Source organism: Nerophis ophidion, linkage group LG26 (genome assembly GCF_033978795.1).
Source record: "Nerophis ophidion isolate RoL-2023_Sa linkage group LG26, RoL_Noph_v1.0, whole genome shotgun sequence".
In the NCBI taxonomy this organism is placed as follows: domain Eukaryota; kingdom Metazoa; phylum Chordata; class Actinopteri; order Syngnathiformes; family Syngnathidae; genus Nerophis; species Nerophis ophidion.
In genome coordinates this window covers 13,998,660-14,022,992 of record NC_084636.1, presented here as the reverse complement: position 1 = coordinate 14,022,992, position 24,333 = coordinate 13,998,660, and the positions used below count along the sequence as shown (strand labels likewise).

The 24,333-nt window shown below is 38.2% G+C and overlaps 1 protein-coding gene across 1 annotated transcript in view; it reads right to left on the bottom strand.

Moving 5' to 3' along the window:
• Positions 1-24,333, bottom strand: part of scfd2 (sec1 family domain containing 2) — a 353,994-nt gene that overhangs the window by 161,076 nt on the left and 168,585 nt on the right. The window contains exon 6 of the mRNA XM_061888960.1: positions 18,841-19,138. Coding sequence (XP_061744944.1) covers positions 18,841-19,138 — 298 coding nt within the window. The remainder of the gene's footprint in view (positions 1-18,840; positions 19,139-24,333) is intronic.

Below are 24,333 nucleotides of genomic sequence, written 5' to 3'. Positions count from 1 at the left end.
CAACGCTACCGGCTGCTTGCTTGCACAATATATATATATCTGTGTGTGTGTGTGTGTGTGTTCTTGTATTTCTACCCTTGATGAGACATCAACAAGGAAAAGTAGCTTCCATATGAGGACCGGTGAACAAGTTAGGACATAAATCATGGTCCCAATACAGAAAAGCATTGCATCTAATAGAGAATGTTTCATTTGCACCTCTGGTGGTGAAATCTATCAAAATTAGGGGTGGTCCCAAAAAGGAGGGATTTTTCAAATTGACTGTGTGTCGGTTTTAAAAGTGCTCCCCCTCTGGTCAACATATGAAATAACAAGTGTGTGTAAAAGCTTAAGTCAGGGGTGTCCGTTCTCGGCCCGCAGCCAATTGTTTACCAGCCCGCCACACATTCTGGAAATGCTATTGCAAAAATGAAAAAAAAGTGGAATGAGGTGAAATCTAACTAAAAAAAGTTGCGATATTGACACAAAGCTGCCATGCAGGCTGCTTTTTTTTCTTTTGTCTATCTTTTTTTTTTTTTTTTTTTTTTTTGCCATTGCTATAAAAAATAAAAAATCTATGTTATAATGAACTATTGACTTATTCAATTCTCTAATTATTTGAAATATTTTTATGTGGAAATTATTGCATATTTGTGTGGTTGCCATACAAAAAAATCAACATTTTCTTTGACAAAAGAGCATAAAACAAACAAATCATAGTTCAAACTTAAAATGGACAAATATATCTGAAGTTGATCTCGTAACTTAATTGTTGAAAGTAAAAAAAAAAAATCACTTTATGAGTGGTGCACCTTTTGGATCCCAAATATATTTAATGGGTTTTTATTTATCTTTTTACTGTGATTACTCAAAAATAATAATTAATTAAAATCAATGGTGTCCTGCATTATTGATCTGTTTAAGGCTCTAAATTCTTCACATTAGCATTGATTTCTGAATGTTTTGGGCAGTGGGGGAAATACTGCATATTTCAGTTTTATTATAAAAACAAAGTTGTTTGACAGAAAAGGCATAAAACCTTTTTTTTTTTTTCTTGATATCAACCTGAAGTTGATATACTGTAAAGATTTACTGTAAGTGTTAAATAAAATAAATAAATAATAATTTGACTTGTTTTTAACATTTTGTTGACTTAGACCTTTATGGTCCCCGGGAGCCCCAAAGGTAAAAAAAAAGAATCCATATATTTTGTAATGGTTTGAAAATGGAAAATATCAAATTGGTCCTCGCATGCTTTAATTTTTCCGTGTGCGGCCCTCAGTGCAAAAAGTTTGGACACCCCTGGCTTAAGTGCTCTACATGTGGCCAAAATATGAAATAACAAGTGTGTGTAAAAAATTGAAATGCCCCCTGTTTGGCCCAAATTTATGAAAGTATGTATATAGAGACATAATGTAATAACTTTAAGTAAAAAATGAAGATTAAAAACCAATTACAAAAAAAAAAAAAAAAAATAAGGTCTTTTTCTCACAATGTGTTGACTTTTTTCTAATAAAATTGGGAACCATTTCTCATATTCTGTTTCTGTAATATTGCAAGATTATTACTTTTTCATGTAAAATTATTACGTTTAAATGCAAAACGGTGACATTTGTTATATAAAATTCCGACTCCTGTCACAATATTGCCAGTTTTTTTGTTGTTCTTAAAAATAGTGAATTATTTTCCCGTAAATTTCCGATTATTATTAATATATTGCCAACATTTGAAAGTTTTCTTAAAAAATTGTGACTTTTGTAATGTAAAAAAACTCTTTTCATAAAATTGCCAAAATGTTAAGCTTTTCTTCTAAAATTACGACTGTTATTGAATAAAATTCCAAATTTTGCACAAATGTTCAGTTTTTCTTGTAAAATGTTGACTTGCGTTGAGTAAAATGACGAATTTTATTATAATGCTGCCAACATTCTAAGTTTTTCTTGTGAAAGTGTGACCTTTCTCAGATCGGTAGGTTGTGAGTTCAAACCCTGGCCGAGTCATACAAAAGACTATAAAAAATGGGATGCATTACCTCCCTGCTTGGCACTCAGCAGCAAAGGTTGGAATTGGGGGTTAAATCACCAAAAATTATTTGCGGGCGCGGCCACAGCTGCTGCTCACTACTCCTCTCACCCCCTAGGATGTGATCAAGGGTGATGGGTCAAATGCAGAGAATAGTTTCTCCACACCTAGAGTGTGTGTGACGATAATTGGTACTTTAAAGGCCTACTGAAACCCACTACTACCGACCACGCAGTCTGATAGTTTATATATCAATGATGAAATATTAACATTGCAACACACGCCAATACGGCCGGTTTAGTTTACTAAATTGCAATTTTAAATTTTCCGCAAGTTTCTTGTTGAAAAAGTCGCGGAATGACGCGTACGCGTGACGTCACGAACTGTAATGAAATATTAGCGCTGCACCAAACACGGCTAAAAGTCGTCTCGGTTCATGGCGTAATTACACTGTATTTTGGACATCTGTGTTGCTGAATCTTTTGCAATTTCTTCAATTAATAATGGAGACTACAAAGAACAATGCTGTTGGTGGAAAGCGGTGGATTGCAGCTGCCTTTAGCACCGAGACACAGCCGGTGATTCTTTGTTTGTTGTGAAGCGGAGCGGTCAAGCAAACATGTTTTCTCTATGTCAACCAGCATGTTTTTGGATGGGGAAATTGTGATATATATTTTACCGGAGACATCAATGGATTATTCGTCGTCCTGCAGCAGCTGTCATGTCAAAAGAGGCAGCTGTGAGCTTGGCTCCTCGGTTTCCCTCTGAGACACTGCGTGTTCACCGCAGCCATCCGACCTCGATGTATGTGTTTACAATCTTTAAAATCTCACTAAAACACTGTTAAAACAATAAGCAGATAAGGGATCTTCCAGAATTATCCTAGTAAATGTGTCGCTTATTTTTTTTTTTTCTAGTCCTTTGCTATCAATATCCTCAGCCACGAATCTTTCATCCTCCCTCAAATTAATGGGGAAATTGTCGTTTTCTCGGTCCGAAAAGCTCTTTTTATTGGAGGCTCCCATTATAAACAATGTGAATATGTGAGGAGCCCTCACACGCGTGACATCATCGTCTACGACTTCCGGTAAGGGCAAGGCTTTTTTATTAGCGACCAAAAGTTGCGAACTTTATCGTCGATGTTCTCTACTAAATCCTTTCAGCAAAAATATGGCAATATCGCGAAATGATCAAGTATGACACATAGAATGGACCTGCTATCCCCCTTTAAATAAGAACATTTCATTTCAGTAGGCCTGTAACTTCTTAACTTTTTCTGGCGAAATTCCAACTCATTTTTCACAACAAGCTTTTTTATAATTGCATAGTATGTATATATTATTAATGTTGTAAATACAGTACCAATCTTTATTTATCTAGAAAGAGTGGTCCTAAAGAGGTAGGCGTTTTTCAGAGGTCTCAAGAATGTCAGAAATACAAGAATGTGTGTGTGTGTGTGAGACAGAAGAGGAAGTGCAAGAAAGTCCACCAATTAAAAATAATTGGGACTAATTTCATAAACACAGTGCAACAGGGAGAATATAATTAATCAGGCGCGATCATTAGACCAACTTCTGCTCCACTTCCTCCAGCAACAAGCCTTTCGGGGCGAGGAGGATGCGGAGGGACCGAGGAGGGGAAATAAAAATAGACATGGAATAGGAAACGAAGAAAAATAAAGAAAAAGTTTGAGACGTCGGCAAAAAAACTAGCGGCGACGAGCACCTCTCATGTCCCCCCAACGTGGTCGCGGTGCCAAGGCAAACAACAGCACCGCTAGGGGAGGTCCGGCACTCCCACCGAGACACCCGACTTCCCCCCCCACCCCCCACCCCACTAACCCCCCTGCCTTCTTCCTTACCCGGGACAGGATGAATAACAAACCCAGGCTCCACATGGTATTACTGTAGCCATGTTAATGCACATTCTTATTATTTTTTAACTTCACGTCTTCTGCCAACACCGCATTTAAATGCACCGCCGTCAAATTCAAAAAGAAGATTGAAGATTGCTGCGGGTAATTTTTCTGCATCCTCTTAATGCCACATACTGACAAATCCAAAGCTTTGGGGGCAATGTTTTTTTCTCTAAAAAAACTAAAATTAACCTATGGATAAATGTGATGGATTAAGGAAGAAGAATACTGAGTTGCATTCCAAGAACACCAGACCTACTGTGAAGCATAGGGGTGGAAACATCATGCTTTGGGGCTGTTTTTCTGCTAAGGGGACAGGACGATTGATCCGTGTTGAGGAAAGAATGAATGGGGCCATGTATCGTGAGATTTTGAGCCAAAACCTCCTTCCATCAGTGAGAGCTTTGAATGGTTGACCAAATACTTATTTTCCACCATAATTTACTAATAAATTCTTTAAAATTCCTACAATGTGAATTCCTGGATGTTTGTTTCACATTCTGTCTCTCACAGTTGAAGTGTACCTATGATGAAAATTACAGACCTCTGTCATCATTTTAAGTGGGAGAACTTGCACAATCAATGGCTGACTAAATACTGTTTTGCCCCATTGTATGTATGTATGTATATATATATATATATATATATATATATATATATATATATACATATATATATATATACATATATATATATATATATATATATATATATATATATATATATATATATATACACACACACACACACACACATATATACACATATACATATATATAAAATCATATATATATACATATATACTGTATATAACAGAACAGTGAACAAGTAAATCATCAATAAATATAGCATAGTAAGTAAACAAATATTAAATACATTATCTCAAAAAAAGATATATATACATATATATCTTTTTTTGACATAATGTATTTAATATTTGTTTACTTATTATGCTACATTAATTATTGATGATTTATTTGTTCACTCTTCTGTTACAGAGAACAAGGAAATGGTATAAAATTGCAGTTGTGGAGTAGGCCTTAATACTCATTAAAACAAGGCAGAGGTTTAATATTTTTTGGCCACTGGAAAATGACACACACTTTGAACGGAAACACTGTTTGAATATTATAATAAGTTGGCATACCACTATATGGAGCTCCCTTACAGGTTTATCTAATATTTTAGTCCACTGTAATGTTACACAGTTTGAATAGCAACACTGTGTTTGAATTAGGTTTGTACGGTATACCGGTACTAGTATAGCACGGCAATACCAGTTAATCATATTTGGTATGATACCGCCTCTAAAACGTACCGGTCGTCGTCATGCTGTGTCATTGCTGGTTTGACGAGCATGTTCGGCAGCGCACAATCACGGAGTACTTACAAGCCGACACAGTTTGTAGACAGAAAAGATAGAACAGACACATTTTGGCTTGAGAACTAAAGATAAAGGTGAAGTCACAACACTAAAACCCCCTAAGGAAGAGATGCTTTGAGAAATGGCTGGCTAGCTAGTGGCTAAAGTCCAATCGCAGTCTCCAAAATCACCAATCCTTGTCTCCATGGCGACAAATAAAGTACGTTTCTTACAAGTATCATCCCTGCAGGACAAGGAATAGCTATACATGCTTCACTACACACCGTAGTTCATCGGGATCACAATGTAAACTAACGCCATTGGTCGATCTACACCTAACATCCACTGTAATGATACCAAGAACAGGAGCGTATCTAGTCGATACTACTATGATTACATCAATATCTTTTTTTTTTAGCATCGCAGAATATTTATTATTTTATTTAAAACTTATGTTTATAAACTCAGGAAATATGTGATGAGGTGGCGATTTGTCCAGGGTATACTCTGCCTTCTGCCCGAAACACAGCTGAGATAGGCTCCAGCAACCCCCCGCGACCCCGAAAGGGACAAGCGGTAGAAAATGGTTTGACAGATGGAAATATGTCCCTGGATACATGAGGACTTTGAATATGACCAATGTATTATCCTGTAACTACTTGGTATTGGATTGATACCCAAATTTGTGGTATCATCCAAAACTAATGTAAACATCCAAACAACAGAAGAATAAGTGATTATTACATTTTAACAGAAGTGTAGAAAGAACATGTTAAAAGAGAAAGTAAGCAGATATTAACAGCAAATGAACAAGTAGATTGATAATTGATTTTCTACCACTTGTCCTTAATAATGTTGACAAAATAATAGAAAGGAAAATGACAAAATATGTTCGTCAGGTTTGTACCTGACAGTTTGGTCATGTTTTAGTTTTTCTTCTGTTTGTCTTATTTCCTGCCAGTGCTCTTATTTTGTCTTTATTTCCTGTTGTTATCCCTGAGGGTTTTTTCCCTTCAGCTGTGGCTGACTGGTAAGGGGCCACACCTGGTGTCAATCAGCCAGCTGCTATTTAGACCTGCTTGTTTCTCCACCGTAGGCTGGATTATTATCATTACGACTTGTAGCTCCGACCATTTGTACCTGAACCGGTAGCTGTTGGCAGCCTGCTGTCTTTTTTGTTCCTCGTCTTCTAGGTCCTGTTCCTGGCATCCTGTTTCCTGTCTCCGAGTTCCTGGTTTGTTTTTTGCCTTAACTTTTGAACATTAAATTATGTTTTCCTGCTCAATGTCTGCCGTCATCTCTGCATCTTGGGGTTCGTCACAAACTCAACCTGACAATGTTACCGCATATGCTAGCTGACTAAATTAGAAGTCTTTGTTTACTTACTAATACAATAAATATTTTCTATTATGTTCATCATTTTATTTAAGGACAAAATTGCAATAAGAAACATATGTTTAATGTATACTAAGATGTTGAGTTAAAATAAAGCCAATAATGTAATTTGTGGTCCCCTTTATTTAGAAAAGTATCGAAAAGTACCAAAATACATTTCGGTACCGGTACCAAAACATTGGTATCTGGACAACACTAGTTTGAATATTTAATTACATGATTATTTGGCATACCACTAGATAGAGCCCTCGTACCAAAGTTTGAGAATCGTCAAACTGCTATGAAAAAAATATGAGACATCATATTAGAAAAAAACTTTCATTGTTGAAAATAGTTGTTAAAGGAAGAGTAAACAATGCAAATAATCCAACAAAGTAAATGCTTTAAAATAGTACCTTACACTTAAAGGCCTACTGAAATGTTTATTTGTTTCTTATTTAAACGGGGATAGCAGGTCCATTCTATGTGTCATACTTGATCATTTCGCGATATTGCCATATTTTTGCTGAAAGGATTTAGTAGAGAACATCGACGATAAAGTTCGCAACTTTTGGTCGCTAATAAAAAAGCCTTGCCTGTACCGGAAGTAGCAGACAATGTGCGCGTGACGTCACGGGTTGTGGAGCTCCTCACATCTGAACATTGTTTACAATCATGGCCACCAGCAGCGAGAGCAATTTGAGCGAGGATGAAAGATTTGTGGATGAGGAAAGTGAGAGTGAAGTACTAGAAAAAACATAAAAAAAAGACTAGAGGGCAGTGGGAGCAATTCAGATGTTATTAGACACATTTACTAGGATAATTCTGGAAAATCCCTTATCTGCTTATTGTATTACTAGTGTTTTAGTGAGATTATATGGTCATACCTGTACAACCTGAAGGTCGGCCCCGCACCTTTCTTCAGCACCAGTCGACGGGTGGTGGCGATGCCCATCTCTGCCCTTCGCAAGGGACCCTCTTCGCAACACGATCTTTCGAAATGATCGCTGCATTATACACTGTACTTTGTGTGTGTGGTCCAATCCAACCGTTTTTGCTTGGCCTGCTCTGTTTTATAGTAAAGCTTCACCGTCATCTTTCGGGAATGTAAACAATGAAACACCGGCTGTGTTTGTGTTGCTATACACCGCTTCCCACCTACAGCTTTCTTCTTTGATGTCTCCATTGTTCATTGAACAAATTGCAAAATATTCAGCAACACAGATGTCCAGAATACTGTGGAATTTTGCGATGAAAATAGACGACTTAATAGCTGGGCACGATGCTGTAACAAAATGTCCTCTACAATATTTGACGTCACGCGCACACGTCATCATACCGAGACGTTTCAGCAGGATATTTCGGCGCGAATTTTAAAATTGCAATTTAGTAAACTAACCTGTATTGGCATGTGTTGCAATGTTAATATTTCATCATTGATATATAAACTATCAGACTGCGTGGTCGGTAGTAGTGGGTTTCACTAGGCCTTTAAAGGGGTCAAATTTGAATTTTTTTTTTTTTTTGTGCCAGTTATCCAATTACTGCCCCCTACAGAGCTGTAGTGGGACAGTATTGAAGCCTTGGCGGAGGTCTCTTCTCTATTGTGCCAATGGACTTTATTTTTTATGGCCATCTGGGGACTGAACATTGACACTCCCTCCAGTGGTGCTGCACAAAGTCAAACTAACACCCCGTCCCGCTGAGATGCTGTCCCGGGGTGAGGAATTAGGAAGGTTTGGTTTGGCCCCGCTCACGCTCTCTTGCTGCGAGGAGAGGAGAGGAGGATGTTTGAGTCCGCACCAAAAAAAACAAAAAAATCGCCACCGTGGCCGACAGGAAACACATCCAAGGGGGATGTGAGAGCGTTCCTGCTCTCTTTCCAGCGTCACCAGCGTAGACGTTACCACAAGTAAAGGCAGGCATTAGTGCTAACGGCTTGGGAGCTATTTACAACCTGCACACATCACACAGCTGGGCCACGCCGCAAACTGTGTGGCAGCAGCCAATCAGACTCCATGTTTCCAGGTCCTCTCGTCGGTTTTCCCACTGCGGCTGATCCGGCCTTTTCCCACAATTAGTGCTGGCTGTGCCGCATTTGTTTCAAAGAACTCTGCAATAATCATCACGCCGAGGTCTTTCCTATTGTGGTGTCACACGATAAGATATACAGCAGGGGTCACCAACCTTTTTGAAACCAGGAGCTACTTCTTGGGTACTGATTAATGCGAAGGGCTACCAGTTTGATACACACTTAAATAAATTGCCAGAAATAGCCAATTTGCTCAATTTACCTTTAACTCTATGTTATTATTAATAATTAATATTTATCTTCTGCGATGAGGTAGCGACTTGTCCAGGGTGTACCCCGCCTTCCGCCCGATTGTAGCTGAGATAGGCGCCAGCCCCTCCCCCCCCCCGACCCCAAAAAAGGGAATAAGCGGTAGAAAATGGATGGATGGATGGATATTTATCTTTGTGGAAACACTGATCATATTAATGATTTCTCACAATGAATATAAACTATGAAACATAGTTTATCTTCAATTTCGACTCTTTAAAATTCAAAATTCAACCAAAAAAAAGAAGAGAAAAACTAGCTAATTCGAATCTTATTGAAAAAATTAAAAAAAACAATTATGGAACATCATTAGTAATTTTTCCTGATTAAGATTAATTTTTGAAATTTGATGACATGTTTTAAAAAGGTTAAAATCCAATCTTCGCTTCGTTATAATATATAACAAATTGGACCAAGCTATATTTCTAACAAAGCCAAATCATTATTTCTTCTAAATTTTCCAGAACAAAAATTTTAAAAGAAATTCAAAAGACTTTTAAATTTGATTCTACAGATTTTCTAGATTTGCCAGAATTTTTTTGGGAAATGTAATCATAAGTTTGAAGAAATATTTCACAAATATTCTTCGTCGAAAAAACAGAAGCTAAAATGAAGAATTAAATTAAAATGTATTTATTATTCTTTACAATAAAAAAAATTAATTCACTTGAACATTGATTTAAATTGTCAGGAAAAAAGAGGAAGGAATTTAAAAGGTAAAAAGGTATATGTGTTTAAAAATCCTAAAATCATTCTTAAGGTTGTATTTTTTCTCTACAATTGTCTTTCTGAAAGTTATAAGAAGCAAAGTAAAAAAATAAATGAAGTGAAGACCAAGGCTTTAAAATATTTTCTTGGATTTTCAAATTCTATTTGAGTTTTGCCTCTCAGAAATAAAAATGTCGAGCAAAGCGAGACCAGCTTGCTAGTAAATAAATGCAATTTTAAAAATAGAGGCAGCTCACTAGTAACTGCTGCTATTTGAGCTATTTTTAGAACAGGCCGGTGGGCGACTCATCTGGTCCTTACGGGCTACCTGGTGCCCGTGGGCACCGCCTTGGTGACCCCTGCTCTAGAGACTCAAAGCGCTTTACATAGTGAAAACCATTTGCTACTTCTTGAAGCTCAATTTAAACCAGAATGGGCGACACAGAGCAGTTGGGTTAAGTGTCTTGCCCAAGGATACAATGGCAATGACTAGGATGGTGGTAGCGGGGATCGAACCCTGAATCCTCAAGTTGCTGGCACAACCGCTAATTCCAACTGAGCCACGGCGCAAACAAAAATGGCGAGCTTTGCAGAACGTAGACTTTTTACCTCCGCCAAAGAGGTTATGTTATTGTCTATATTTATCATCCAATTCATTTAATTTACCACCAGTACAAACACACTTCCCTTCCTGTTTAAGGCGTTCCACTCCACCACCTTGCCATTCCCGCGCTGCACGACTAGGAGATATCATTTATTTAAAGAACCGGCCAACACTAAAGCGCCAGAAAAAAACTACTTGCTACCATCCCTGTATTATGTTGAAGACTTCGAAAAACCGCGGTATGTAGAATACCGTCACATCCCTATATTTTGCAATGAAATTGCAGGAGAAAGTGAAAGTTGCAATAAATTATTGGGGTTTTCCCTCTGTAATTATACTAGGGACGTTAGCTGAAGAAAAAGTCATTCATGAAGACAAATACAGAATAAAAAAAAAAACAACTGAGAAAAGCATCCGACCAACATGGCACACAGAAATGTGCAAAACAAGCTAAGTTCCGCCACAACAAAGTACATGTGTATTGATGAAAGGAACATACTGAAAAAGGGTATCTCAGCCTTCATATCAGAAAATAACTTTCATAGTTGAAAATAATAAGTGGAAAAAGAGTAAACAATACAAATAATCCAACAAAATAAAGGCTTCAAAAAAGTGCCTGACACAAGCATAACGTACTTAAAAGGGTCAAGTTATCATTCTATTGTTCTACATTTAAAACACTTCGTTGTGTTGAATACATTTGGATTCATTATTATAGAACGCATACTTTGTATACCAGCAGTACATTGACTACTATAAAGTATATCCAAAGTATATTCATTTCTGGTATTCTCCCTTCAAAATATGCACTGTTATACAGTTGTGATCAAAGTTATTCAACCCCCACACAATTTTGGTTTTTAGCAAGTTGGACATTTATTCCGTATTTTGTTGATAGTCATATCAAATAAAGATGCATTAAATAGACAAATGCAACTTCAATTACATTATATTCTGTAACATACCAAACAGTGTCATTTCTCTTAATATCTAATTGACAAAATTATTCAACCCCTTGAAGATCATAACTCTTAAGAACAGAAATTGAATAAGCTCTTTTCAATCAGGTGTTGAAAACACCTGTAGATGTGATTAGAACCATAACAAGCAACAATTAAACTGATTGAAAAAGACTGTGACGCTCAGCTTGTAGATGGTCAATGGTGTATTTGCAACATGGTGAAGTCCAGGGAGTGGTCAAAGAAGTCAAGAGAGGAGGTAATTTCTCTTCATAAGAAAGGATATGGATATAAGAAAATAGCAAAGACATTACACATTCCAAGAGACACAGTTGGGAGCATAATTCGCAAGTTTAAAGCTAAAGGCACAGTGGAAACACTACCTGGGCGTGGTAGAAAGAGGATGCTGTGAAACGTACAGTGGTGGAAAACCCCCGGGTAACAGCTGAGGAACTACAACAGGACATTGCAGAGGGGGGAACGCAGGTTTCGTCCCAGAAAATAAGGCGCGCACTACGAGATGAAGGCCTCCGTGCCAGAACTCCCGGGCGTGCCCCACTTCTGACTACCCGGCACAAGAAAAATAGACTCCCATATGCCAAAAATCATCTGGACAACCCCGAAAGTTTTGGGAAACTGTTCTATGGAGTGATGCGACAAAAGTGGAACTCTTTGGGCCTATGAATCAACGTTATGTCTGGAGGAGAAAAAAATGAAGCTTACAAAGTGAAGAACACCTTGCTTACTGTTAAGCTTGGTGGGGGGTCAATCATGCTCTGGGGCTGTTTCTCTGCCTCAAGTACCGGGAATCTCCAGCATTATGAATTCTATTTCCTAGCAGGATATATTAGCTGCAAATGTCATGAAGTCAGTGACGAAGCTGATGAAATGTTGGACCTTCCAACAGGACAACGATCCCAAGCATACCTCCAAATCAACATCAGAGTGGTTGCAGAAGAAGGGCTGGAAGACTCTGGGGTGGCCTTCACAGTCGCCAGACCTAAATCCTATAGAAAAGCTGTGGTGGGACTTGAAGAAGGCAGTTGCAGCACGCAAGCCCAAGAATATGAATGAACTGGAGGCCTTGGCCCAAGAGGAATGGGTTAAAATACCTGTAGATGGTTGCAAGAAGCTTGTGTCCGGTTATGTATCACATTTGAAGGATGTCATTACTGCTAAAGGGTGTTCTACTAAGTACTAAGGATGCATGTAACTAGGGGGTTGAATCATTTTGTCAAGGAGATATTAAGAAAAATGTCCTTTTTTGGTATTTTGTAAAACACAGTGTTAGAATTTAAGTTGCATTTGTCTATTTGACACATCTTTATTTGATATGACTATAAACAAAATACGGAATAAATGTCCAACTTGCTAAAACACCAAAATTGTGTGGGGGTTGAATAATTTTGATCACAACTGTAAAATAATGTACTCACTTTTGTAAGATACGGTATATGAGGGGTGTCAAACTCATTTTAGATGGGGGGGCCACATGGAGAAAAATCTAATCCCAAGTGGGCCGGACAGGTGAAATCACGGCACGATAACTTAAAAATAAAGACAACTTCAGATTGTTTTCTTTGCTTAAAAATAGAACAAGCACATTCTGAAAATGCCCAAATCCTAATGTTGTTAGGTTGTTTTTACACTGACATGTTGCAGTTAATAGTATGTATACTTTATTTGTCGTTTTTTATATTTCCTGAATAAATTATGTGATAATGTTCAGTCGACATATTGGTGTTAATTTTAAATCTATCAATATAAAAAAAAAAGATATCATAATCAAATTACAGTATTTTATTTTTGTAGTTTGATCATTTTCCTCGACTGGTGCATTTAACATACGTAGCGTCATGTACAAAGATACAAAGAATTGCTATTGTGACATCTAGTGGACACGTTTAGAACAACAGTTTCGTTCATTCAAAAATTTAGCGGGTAGTGTATATATTTTCAAGTATTTCATATACATACATACATACATACATATATATATATATACATACATATACATACATATATATATATATATATATATATATATACAGTATATATACATACATATACACACACATATATATATATATATATATATAGTATATATACATACATATACACACACATATATATATATATATATATATAGTATATATACATACATATACACACACATATATATATATATATATACATACATATACACACACAGATATACATATACATACATATATATATATATATATATATATATATATATATATATATATATATATATATATATATATATATATATATATATAATCCGTTCATGAATGAGTATATCCGTTGGGCCACCATGTTCAATGGAGAAGTCTGATCTACAAAATTTGCAGGCAGCATACTCCTTCCCCTTCGAGCTGTCCTGGGTGAACTGAAAAAATGTTTTCCAATCATTTTGGAACTTGCAAGCATACTTCTTCTTCTTAGTCTTCTTCGTTTTCCTGGTTCGTCTCTGTTATGTTTTTGGACATTACTACTTGCCGTAGTTTTGAAGCGATGCATGATGGGAATCCGGATGTTGTGTGTCAGTGTATTAACGTGCCAGCAGCAATAAACACACGCTGATAAATAGCTCCGTGCCTGCCTACTATATGGGTTATAGATAAACCTATGGATAACAGACATTATATAATAGTCTCCTTTTTAGGTGAGAGAGGACGCTAAAGGCAGTGCCTTTAAGGCACGCCCCCAATGTTGTTGTCCGGGTGGAAATCGGGAGAAATTCGGGAGAATGGTAGCCCCGGAAGATTTTCGTGAGGGGCACTGAAAATCAGGAGGGTTGGCAAGTATGCGCCCGAGTACAGCTGGGATAGGCTAAAGTGTTGGAAGACTGAGTGTGTGAGTTGGGAACAGCAGGGCTCAACTTTATGCATAGCGCAGGAGGGAGGGACGCACACAGAGTGATCAGGGACCATTCCGCGTCAATCACTTGTCCATTTGGTTATGGTTGAAATGTATTTCAAACGTGCTAAACAGCTGGGCAATAAAGTAATCTAGATTAATCAAATTTGGATGGATTTTAGGAGCGAAATGCTAATTAAAGGGTTAAAATCTTTATTAGTTCTTGTGCTTTTTTTTTTTTTTTTTTAATACTCGCACAACCCATTTTTAGACGCAAATGCAACTAAATTGCTCGCACTGTACAGCCCTGCAGATGGATTGATAGATTAATACAGTGTTTTTCAACCACTGTGCCTCGGCACACTAGTGTGCCGTGAGATATTGTCTGGTGTGCCGTGGGAAATTATGCAACTTCACCTAATTTATGCCCAAAATAATTTTTGCAAATCTATAATTTTAATCTGCCAACAATGTGCCGTTATTAGTGTCTGTGCCGTGTAAAGCTTGGCTGGGCAACCACGTAATACTCCATGTCAGGAGGTGGCAGCACTGCTTTGTAAAAGTCAGAATGTGTCGGGTGAGACAAGGATGGTTTGTTGTGAACGTGGACCCCCACTTAACGAATTGAAAAACCTATTAAGTGGTCAATTGTTCGGAATATATGTACTGTACTGTGCAATCTACTAATAAAAGTCTCAATCAATCAATACCGATATGCAGACCACAGCAGGAGGCAGTGTGCTGGTAAAAAAGGTATGTAATGCTTAAACTCAAAATGAACGAAAGGGAAAAGAAAAGGCTACGCAAAACGAAAGTCAAACTGAACTGGTTACAAAATAAAAAGAGAAAGAATGCTGGACGACAGCAAAAACTCACGGCGTCCACAAAGTACATCTGTACGTGGCGCGACAATCAACAATGTCCACACAAAGAAGGATAGCAACAACGTAGATAGCCTTGCTTGCAAACACAAAGTACATTTTTTAACGTTTTCTGCTGGTGGTGTGCCTCCGGATTTTTTTTATGACAAAAACGTGCCTTGCCTTAAAAAAGGTTGAAAAACACTGGATTAATACATACCCCAACCAACAGTGTGCGCCATCTGCTGGCATGTTTACACACATTTCATGCACATGCATACAAAGTTTATAAAACCGAAGCCTGTCTTATTACTGCACGTTATTGTTATTATTACGACTTATTATCCGCATTGTCGTCCCCAAGATGCAGTGCAAGGTTGCAATAATCGGCGCAAACGCGACATTGCGAAACCCTGCAAACAGAAATTGTACTTCAGATATGAGACAGCCATTGTCTTTTACAAAGAACCCAGTGAAGGAAGACTATTGTTTTTTACACAATATACCACAAGTAGACCAGAGAGGAAAAGAATCAAACATTTCTCTCATGGTGACCAGTTTTCATTCAATGTCTGCTTCCCATTTGAGGGCTTTAATTGGGTAGGAGTGGGGGGTGTATGTCACCATCCATGTTTTCTTGCAGGACACCCTCCCCCGCCTCATGTTACTTCATCGGCCGCCGCTATATAAGCACTCACGTGCACTTTTGCGCGTACACACACACACACTGCTTGTGGCTTACAAAAAAAGAGAGGTCCACAACAGTCAGAATTCCTCTCCAGACACACTTCCAGATGCTGACTAAAACACACCTGGCACAATACGACAGGGTCATTTCCAATGAAGTGTTTATAACAGAGTCAGGGCCATTCGAGTCGAGTCGCTTTTGGCGAAGTAGCCCAGAAAGTCAGAAAATCAGAGAGTGAAAAGAGGGATCAGCAATCTTAACTAGTGCGTGACATAGAAGTGTGCGCTATATGTGCAATATGAGAAGTGTTATTTCATGGAGGGTGTGTGCTTAGGTACTAAAAGTAGCTCTAATTGTGAACTATGTGGCGTGTGTGTGCGGGCTCAAGGTTAAAGATGCTGTTATTGCAGGAGACTGTGTGTGCGTGTGTGTGTGTGTGTGTGTGTGTGTGTGTGTGTGTGTGTGTGTGCATTACCACCACATTGTGCAAAAGAAACAAAGCCGTCACTTTAAATCAGGGGTCACCAACGCGGTGCCCGCGGGCACCAGGTGGCCCGTAAGGACCAGATGAGTAGCCCGCTGGCCTGTTCTAAAAATAACTCAAATAGCAGCACTTAGCAGTGAGCTGCCTCTACTTTTTAAATTGTATTTATTTACTAGCTTTTTAATTCTAAGAGAGACAAAACTCAAATAGGATTTGAAAATCCAAGAAAAATTTTTAAAGACTTGGTCTTCACTTGTTTAAATACATTCATTCATTCATTCTCTTCTTAGAGAAAAAATACAATCTTAAAAATTATAGGATTTTTAAACACAAACCTTTTTACCTTTTAAATTCCTTCCTCTTCTTTCCTGACAATTTACATCAATGTTCAAGTGATTTTTTTTTTTATTATTGTAAAGAATAATAAATGCATTTTAATTTAATTCTTCATTTTAGCTTCTGTTTTTTTCGACAAAAAATATTTGTGAAATATTTCTTGAAACTTATGATTAAAATTCAAAATAATTATTCTGGCAAATCTAGAAAAACTGTCGAATCAAATTTAAATCTTATTTCAAAGTCTTTTGAATTTCTTTTAAAATTTTTGTTCTGGAAAATCTACAAGAAATAATGATTTGTCTTTGTTAGAAATATAGCTTGGTCCAATTTGTTATATATTCTAACAAAGTGCAGATTGGATTTTAACCTCTACGATGAGGTGGCGACTTGTCTAGGGTGTAGAGTGCCTTCCGCCCGATTGTGGCTGCGATAGGCACCAGGGCCCCCCGCGACCCCAAATGGATGGATGGATGGATTTTAACATATTTAAAACGTGTCACCAAAATTCTAAAAATAATCTTAATCAGAAAAAATTACTAATGATGTTCCATGAATTATTTTTTTTATTTTTTCAAAAATACTCAAATTAACTAGTTTTTCTCCTAATTTTTTTCGGTTGAATTTGAATTTTAAAGAGTCGAAATTGAAGATAAACTAGGTTTCAAAATTTAAATTTTCATTTTTTCGTGTTTTCTCCTCTTTTAAACCATTCAATAAGGTGTTTTTTTCATCATTTATTCTCGACAAAAAAACTTCCGTAAAAGGAAAATGATTTACGACGGAATGACAGACAGAAATACCCAATTTTTATATATATACATAGATTTATTTATTGAAAGTAAATTGAGCAAATTTCTGGCAATTTATTTAAGTGCGTATGAAGTTAGTTGGTAGCCCTTCGCATTAATCAGTACCCAAGAAGTAGCTCTTGGTTTCAAAAAGGTTGGTGACCCCTGCTTTAAATACACACTATTTTTGCAAAAAAAAAAAAAGTTTGCAGGTAACTCTTACCATAGTGGCAAAATTATACATTGAAAGCTTTTTTAATAAATAAGACAACAGTAGGTGAGAAAAACAAAAGTTACACTAGTGGTATGCTGCTATCAGAACATAACAGTTATTATTGGATCATGTATTATTCTTGTATCAACCAATTTTGGATAAAATACATGACTGGAAACAACATGTACAGTATCTACCAATATGACATTTGACCAAAGCTAAAAAAAAAAAGAAACCCCCAAAAAACAGCAGAGGTTCTGTGCAAACTAAGTAATACCCCCTGAACATTTAAATATTGGTGGAAAACTGTGACAAGAAAAAAATATTTTGCCTATCATTTACAAATCTCGATATAAGAAAAGTTTTTCCTTTTGTTTTAATGCATTCTAAGTCGTAAAATATGGCAAGTATGAGGTGGGTAACTATGCAGTATGCCAGTGGTTCTCAACCTTTTTTCAGTGATGTACCCCCTGTGAACATTTTTTTAATTCAAGTACCCCCTAATCAGAGCAAAGCATTTTTGGTTGAAAAAAAGAGATAAAGAAGTAAAATACAGCACTATGTCAACAGTTTCTGATGTATTCAATTGTATAACAGTGCAAAATGTTGCTCATTTGTAGTGAATTTTCTTGAACTTTATGGGAAAAAGATATAAAAATATCTGAAAACTTGTTGAAAAACAAACAAGTGATTCAATTATAGATAAAGATTTCTACACATAGAAGTAATCATCAACTTAAAGTGCCCTCTTTGGGGATTGTAATAGAGATCCATCTGGATTCATGAATTTAATTCTAAACATTTCTTCACAAAAAAAAGAAATCTATAACAATATTTATGGAACATGTCAACACTGAATATTGCATTGTTACATTTCTTTTCACAGTTTATGAACTTACATTCATATTTTGTTGAAGTATTATTCAATAAATATATTTATAAAGGATTTCTGAATTGTTGCTATTTTTAGAATATTAAAAAAAAAATCTCACATGCCCCTTGGCATACCTTCAAGTACCCCCATTTGAGAACCACTGCAACATGCTATTATGCCGCCTAAAAACATCCAAAAACGCCAACAATACTGGGCTGAATGACCTGAATATCAATCAAGTATTGGCGATATTGTTGTTATTGTCACAGCCCGGGTGAATTCCAATGCACACTCACCTGTGCGCTCTGCTGATTGCGCCTCCAAGAGCGCACCATATCATTTAAAACCTACAGGATTGTAACGTGACTATCCACACAGTACAAGTTCGCACAATGCTGTAAATTATTCATAATCGCATTAACTAAACAGGAAGTAGTCGTCTTACCTGTGACTTTTTGCAGTAGAGGACTGAGCGCCGTCTCTTTGGTGATGGCCAGCGTGAGCGCGCCAATCAGCTGCCTCTCCAGCTTCTCCAGTTCCTCCTCCTGGACGTCCTGCCGGTCGGCCGGCTGCGCCTCGTTAGCTACGGAGTACAGGTAGACCAGCAGGAGGATCAGCTCGTCGGGCCCGCACTCGTCTTCCCCGAACCTCCAGTCGGAACCGCTGTCTTGGCCTCCTCCACGGGGCTTCATCAGGGGCAGCAGCTGCCTTAGCACGGCCGGAAAATTAGCATCTCCAAGAGCCTGAGAAGAGTACACAAAAAGTGTGTATAAATGTAATATCTGGATGTACAGTACAATGCAAAAGCCACCATTAAAGGTCTTCTGAAATGAGATTTTCTTATTTAAACGGGGATAGCAGGTTCTTTCTATGTGTCATACATCATCATTTCGCGATATTGGTATATTTTTGCTTAAATTATTTTCTAGTGAACATTTTATGATACATTTCGCAACTTTTGGTCGCTAATAAAAAAAGCCTTGCCTTTACCGGAAGTAGCAGACGATGTGTGCGTGACATCACGGGTTGTAGGGCTCCTCACATCCTCAAATTGTTTAAAATCATAGCCACCAGCAGCAAGAGCTATTCGGACTGAGAAAGCGACAATTTCCTCATTAATTTGAGCGAGGATGAACGTTTTGTGGATGAGGAAAGTTAGAGTGAAGCACATCAAAAAAAAGGCGGCGGCAGTGGGACTGTTTCAGATGTAATTAGACACATTTACTAGGATAATTCTGGACTATCCCTTATCTGTTTATTGTTTTAATAGTGTTTTAGTGAGTGTTTTGGCAAACTCTACACAAGGCCAAAGCCTTCACCCACACAGAAGGCCTCATGTCCAAATATGAGTTTGACTCCCATTTCCCCCAGAGGACACACATGGAATTACAGATGCAAAATCCCAACAGCTGAAGACCATCACTAATCAGGAAGACTCTCACCTGATGCAAAAATCCATTCCTTTTAAGTCTGCAGCTTCAGCTCAAACTTCAGGCCAACAAACACTGCTCGAGGACAAATTACCAAATACAGAAGAGGCCAACAAACACTGCTTGAGGACAAATTACCAAATACAGAAGAGGCCAACAAACACTGCTCCAGGAGAATTTACCAAATACAGAAGTGACAACTGTTTACAGAGACCAGGGTGGCTGACGGTTTTTCACTGTCAAGTTACGTTTGTTTGTTTGTGTTCTCCCCTAACTTGAAAAGGGTTTTGATATTTTGACCAGGGGTTTCACTGGGACTTCACTCCTTACAGTTATTCAATGAAAAAAAGAGACAATCAAGTCCAAAATAAAAGGAGAAACAAAGATTTGTCTCATCATTGGATTGAAACAAGGAGTGAAGTCCTAGTGAAACCCCTGGTCAAAATATCAAAACCCTTTTCAAGTTAGGGGAGAACACAAACAAACAAACAAACGTACTAGACAGTGAGATAGTAAAGTCATACCTGAAAGGCTGATGGCTGCGGTGAACACCAGTGTCTCTGAGAGAATCAGATAAGCCAAGATCACAGCTGCCTTTTTGAGCTGCAGGAGGAGGAGGTATAATCCACTGATGAGCCGACTTAATATCACAATTTTCCCATCCAAAAGCTTGCTGGTTGACGTAGAGAAACATGTTCGCCTGATCGCTCTGTTAAAGCTTCACAACAAAGAAACACCGGCTGTGTTTCGGTGCTAAAGGCAGCTGCAATCCACCGCTTTCCACCAACAACCTTCTTCTTTATAGTCTCCATTATTAATTGAAAAAATTGCAAAAGATTCAGCAACACAGATGTACAAAATACTGTGTAATTATGCGATGAAAAGAGACGACTTTTAGCCGTAAGTGGTGCTGGGCTAATATGTCCCTTCCAACCCGAGACGTCACAAAAATCATTCCGCGACGTTTTCAACAAGAAAATCCGGGGGAAATTTAAAATTGTAATTTAGTAAACTAAAAAGGCCGTATTGGCATGTGTTGCAATGTTAATATTTCATTAGTGGGTTTCAGTAGGCCTTTAAATTGCTATAATGACCATATTTAAGTAGTGAAAACCTCCTCCATGGCCAAACTGGGCCCTGGATCTGCACCTTTATTCATATCTTCACAAACTTTAATGGATTCTTCTTTGGCTAATGAACTAAAACCCTCCAAAGTTTGGTGGTCATAGTTTTTGTATTTGTTGAGGTAACGTGCTTTATGTGTCCTCCTATTCCATGTACGACTAAGTGACTGCAAATAACGGTTTAGTGAGAACCTGTATAAAAGCTGCTCGTATAAATAAAAACAAAAACAAACCATGGCTCACACAAGTACACTGCAAAAAAAGAAATCTAGGTAAGATTAAATATCTCAAATAAGGGTGATATTTGCTTATTTTCTGTCTGATAAAAGTATTCTTCTCACCAAGCAGATTTTATGTTAGAGTGTTTTACTTGTTTTAAGGGTCCTAAATGCTCAGAGTAAGATATTACAGCTTGTTGCTGAGATTTGATTGAGTAAAACATGCTTGAAACTAGAATATCAACTGATGCAAAGCTGTGTCATCAACACTCAAGTATAAAACTACTTTTTTAAAGTAATACTTTCTTATTTTAAGCATGAAATAAAAAAAATCATGACTTTGACACAAGTGTGTCTCATAATTAAAACAGATGACCGCCAAATGAACTTTGCTGTTTTATTTTCAATGAAACAGAAAACACATACCAAGTACAGTAAACTGAGAGTTAAGAATTAAACATTTAACATGTGACATTTCAAACAATTTTGAACAGAAAAGCTTCATGCACATTCAGATATATTTTTCAAAATTACAATCAAAAATGCGCACTAATTGACTGAAAGAGCACACACTTGGCGCGATGATGTCATGTTGTCGATGGGAAAATGCATTTTTAGACCTTATGTCTTGCCTGAGCGGCTAATAGACCCCGAGAGTAACAAGCGGTTGCCTTGTTGCCTTTCAATTAAGAAGAAAATATTGTTTTTTAGTATAAGTTGTCATGTTTTGTTTAGTTGTGTTATGTTACTTCAAGATTCCATTAGTTAATGTTTTTTCACTCCCTTGTTTTATTTCCATGACAACTCATTGGTTTCACCTGTACTTATTTGGACTCACCCACCTGTTTTGTTTAGGACTCACGCACCTGTGTTAATCATGTCACTATTATTTAAGCTTGTAGTTGCCAGGCAGTCGGCTTGGTGTCATTGTTTTTGTTCCATGCTCTGTTCAATCGCTTCATGCCATAGTTCATGCTTCATGCCCTGCACATCAATTTTATTTATTCAAGTCACAGTTAGCAAGTTTTTCATGTTTTAAGTTTTTGGCCTTAGTGGTAGTTTTTTATTTTTTTTGCCAAATTTGTTCTCCGCCTTGAGCGCGCCTTAGTTTGCACTTTTTTTTATAGATAAATTAAAATATGTATTTACCTTCACGCCATGTTCCGTCACCTTCCTTTGCATTCCGGGAAAACAAACCCCACCATAGTCCACGTTCTGACAGATCTGTCATTGCGTCATTGACTTTCCTCCGCCGGGTGGCGGGGCTCTCCCTTAGAGATAGGGTGAGAAGCTCTGCCATCCGGGAGGAGCTCAAAGTAAAGCCGCTGCTCCTCCACATCGAGGAACGGGGTGTGCTAGGACGACAGGTGAGTAGATTGTCCGGCTGGGCCATGTTATCTAATCACCTGTCGCCTTTATTAGCAGCAGCCGGGCCGAGACAAGTTGTTGGAGTTCAGGTGCAGATGAGCGGACGCAGGAGGAAAAGACATTTTGCTGGAAAGCAGAAGTCTATCGATATTTATGCAAATAAAACAGTGTTATACCCTGAATTCCGGGCTCTCCTGGCAGTATGTGGTGGGCCGAAGAACCCACTAGAGGGCAACCTCTACAAGGTGGTTCGGGCATCTGGTCAGGATGCCATCTGAAGGAGGTGTTTAGGGCACGTCCGACCGGTAGATGGCCACGGGAAAGACTCAGGATACGTTGGGAAGACTATGTCTCCCGGCTAGCCTGGGAAGGCCTCTGGATCCCCTGGGAGGAGCTGGACAAAGTGGCTGGGGAGAGGGAAGTCTAGGCTTCTCTGCTTAGGCTGCTGCCCCCATGACCCGGTCTCGGATAAGCAGAAGAAAATGGATGGATGGATAGATATATCGAATATCAAGTTTAAGGAAAACTATATATACTTTTTGGTCCGGAAACGCCCAGCTCTACTACTTGCTTGTATTGAAATAATTAATTCAATCAGCATGGTGGTAAATTATACTACAGTGAATCCTCAAGTTTACAAAAGTAAACTGTAATTAGTCAAAAAACATTTGCACAAAACGTCTGCGGGTTTAAGTTTTGTTTTATATTCCACATTAGCTGCTTTTAAAGTACGATAAGTGGCCACTATTCAAAATCTTCATCTGCCTCTGCATGACCTTTGCTAAATGATAAATGGGTTGTACTTGCATACACTTTACAACCTTCAAGGTACTCAAAGCACTTTGACACTATTTCCACATTCATCCATTCACACACACATTCACACACTGATGGCGGGAGCTGCCAAGCAAGGCCCTAACCACGACCCATCAGGAGCAAGGGTGAAGTGTCTTGCTCATGAACACAACAGACTTGACGAGGTTGGTAGAAGGTGGGGATTGAACCAGGAACTCTCCCAACTGCGCCACACCGTCCCCCTTTAAAGGCTTACTGAAACCCACTACTACCGACCACGCAGTCTGATAGTTTATATATCAATGATGAAATATTAACATTGCAACACATGCCAATAAGGCCGGTTTAGTTGACTAAATTGCAATTTTAAATTTTGCGCGGAAGTATCATGCTAAAACATCGCGGTATGATGACGCGTGTGCGTGACGTCACGCATTATAGAGTACATTTTGTTCCAGCACCGTTCACAACTATAAGTCGTCTCTTTTCATCGCATAATTCCACAGTATTATGGACATCTGTGTTGCTGAATCTTTTGCAATTTGTTCAATTAATAATGGAGACATCAAAGAAGAAAGATGTAGGTGGGAAGCGGTGTATTACGGCCGCCTTTAGCAACACAAACACAGCCGGTGTTTCCTTGTTTACATTCCCGAAAGATGACGGTGAAGCTTTACTAAGGAACAGAGCGGTCAAGCGAACCTGGTTCCCTACCACTTGTCAACCGGCAGGTTTCGGTGAGAAAATGGTGGTAATAAGTCAGCTCTTACCGTAGACATGAGCGGAGAGCTTGCGTCGTTCCTTCTGCACCTGTCAAAGAGGCAGCTGCGGACTCTCTTGCCTCCTCCCACTTTCGCCCCCGACCGTCGGATGCTTCAACCGTGGAGGAGGGGAAAAAAATTCTCAGCCCGGCCCCACTCGTCCAGAAACGTAGCTTCACTCGGAGACACTGGCGGTCACCAGACCCGTGGCTACACCCTTCCGACTTTCAGGTTGTACAGGT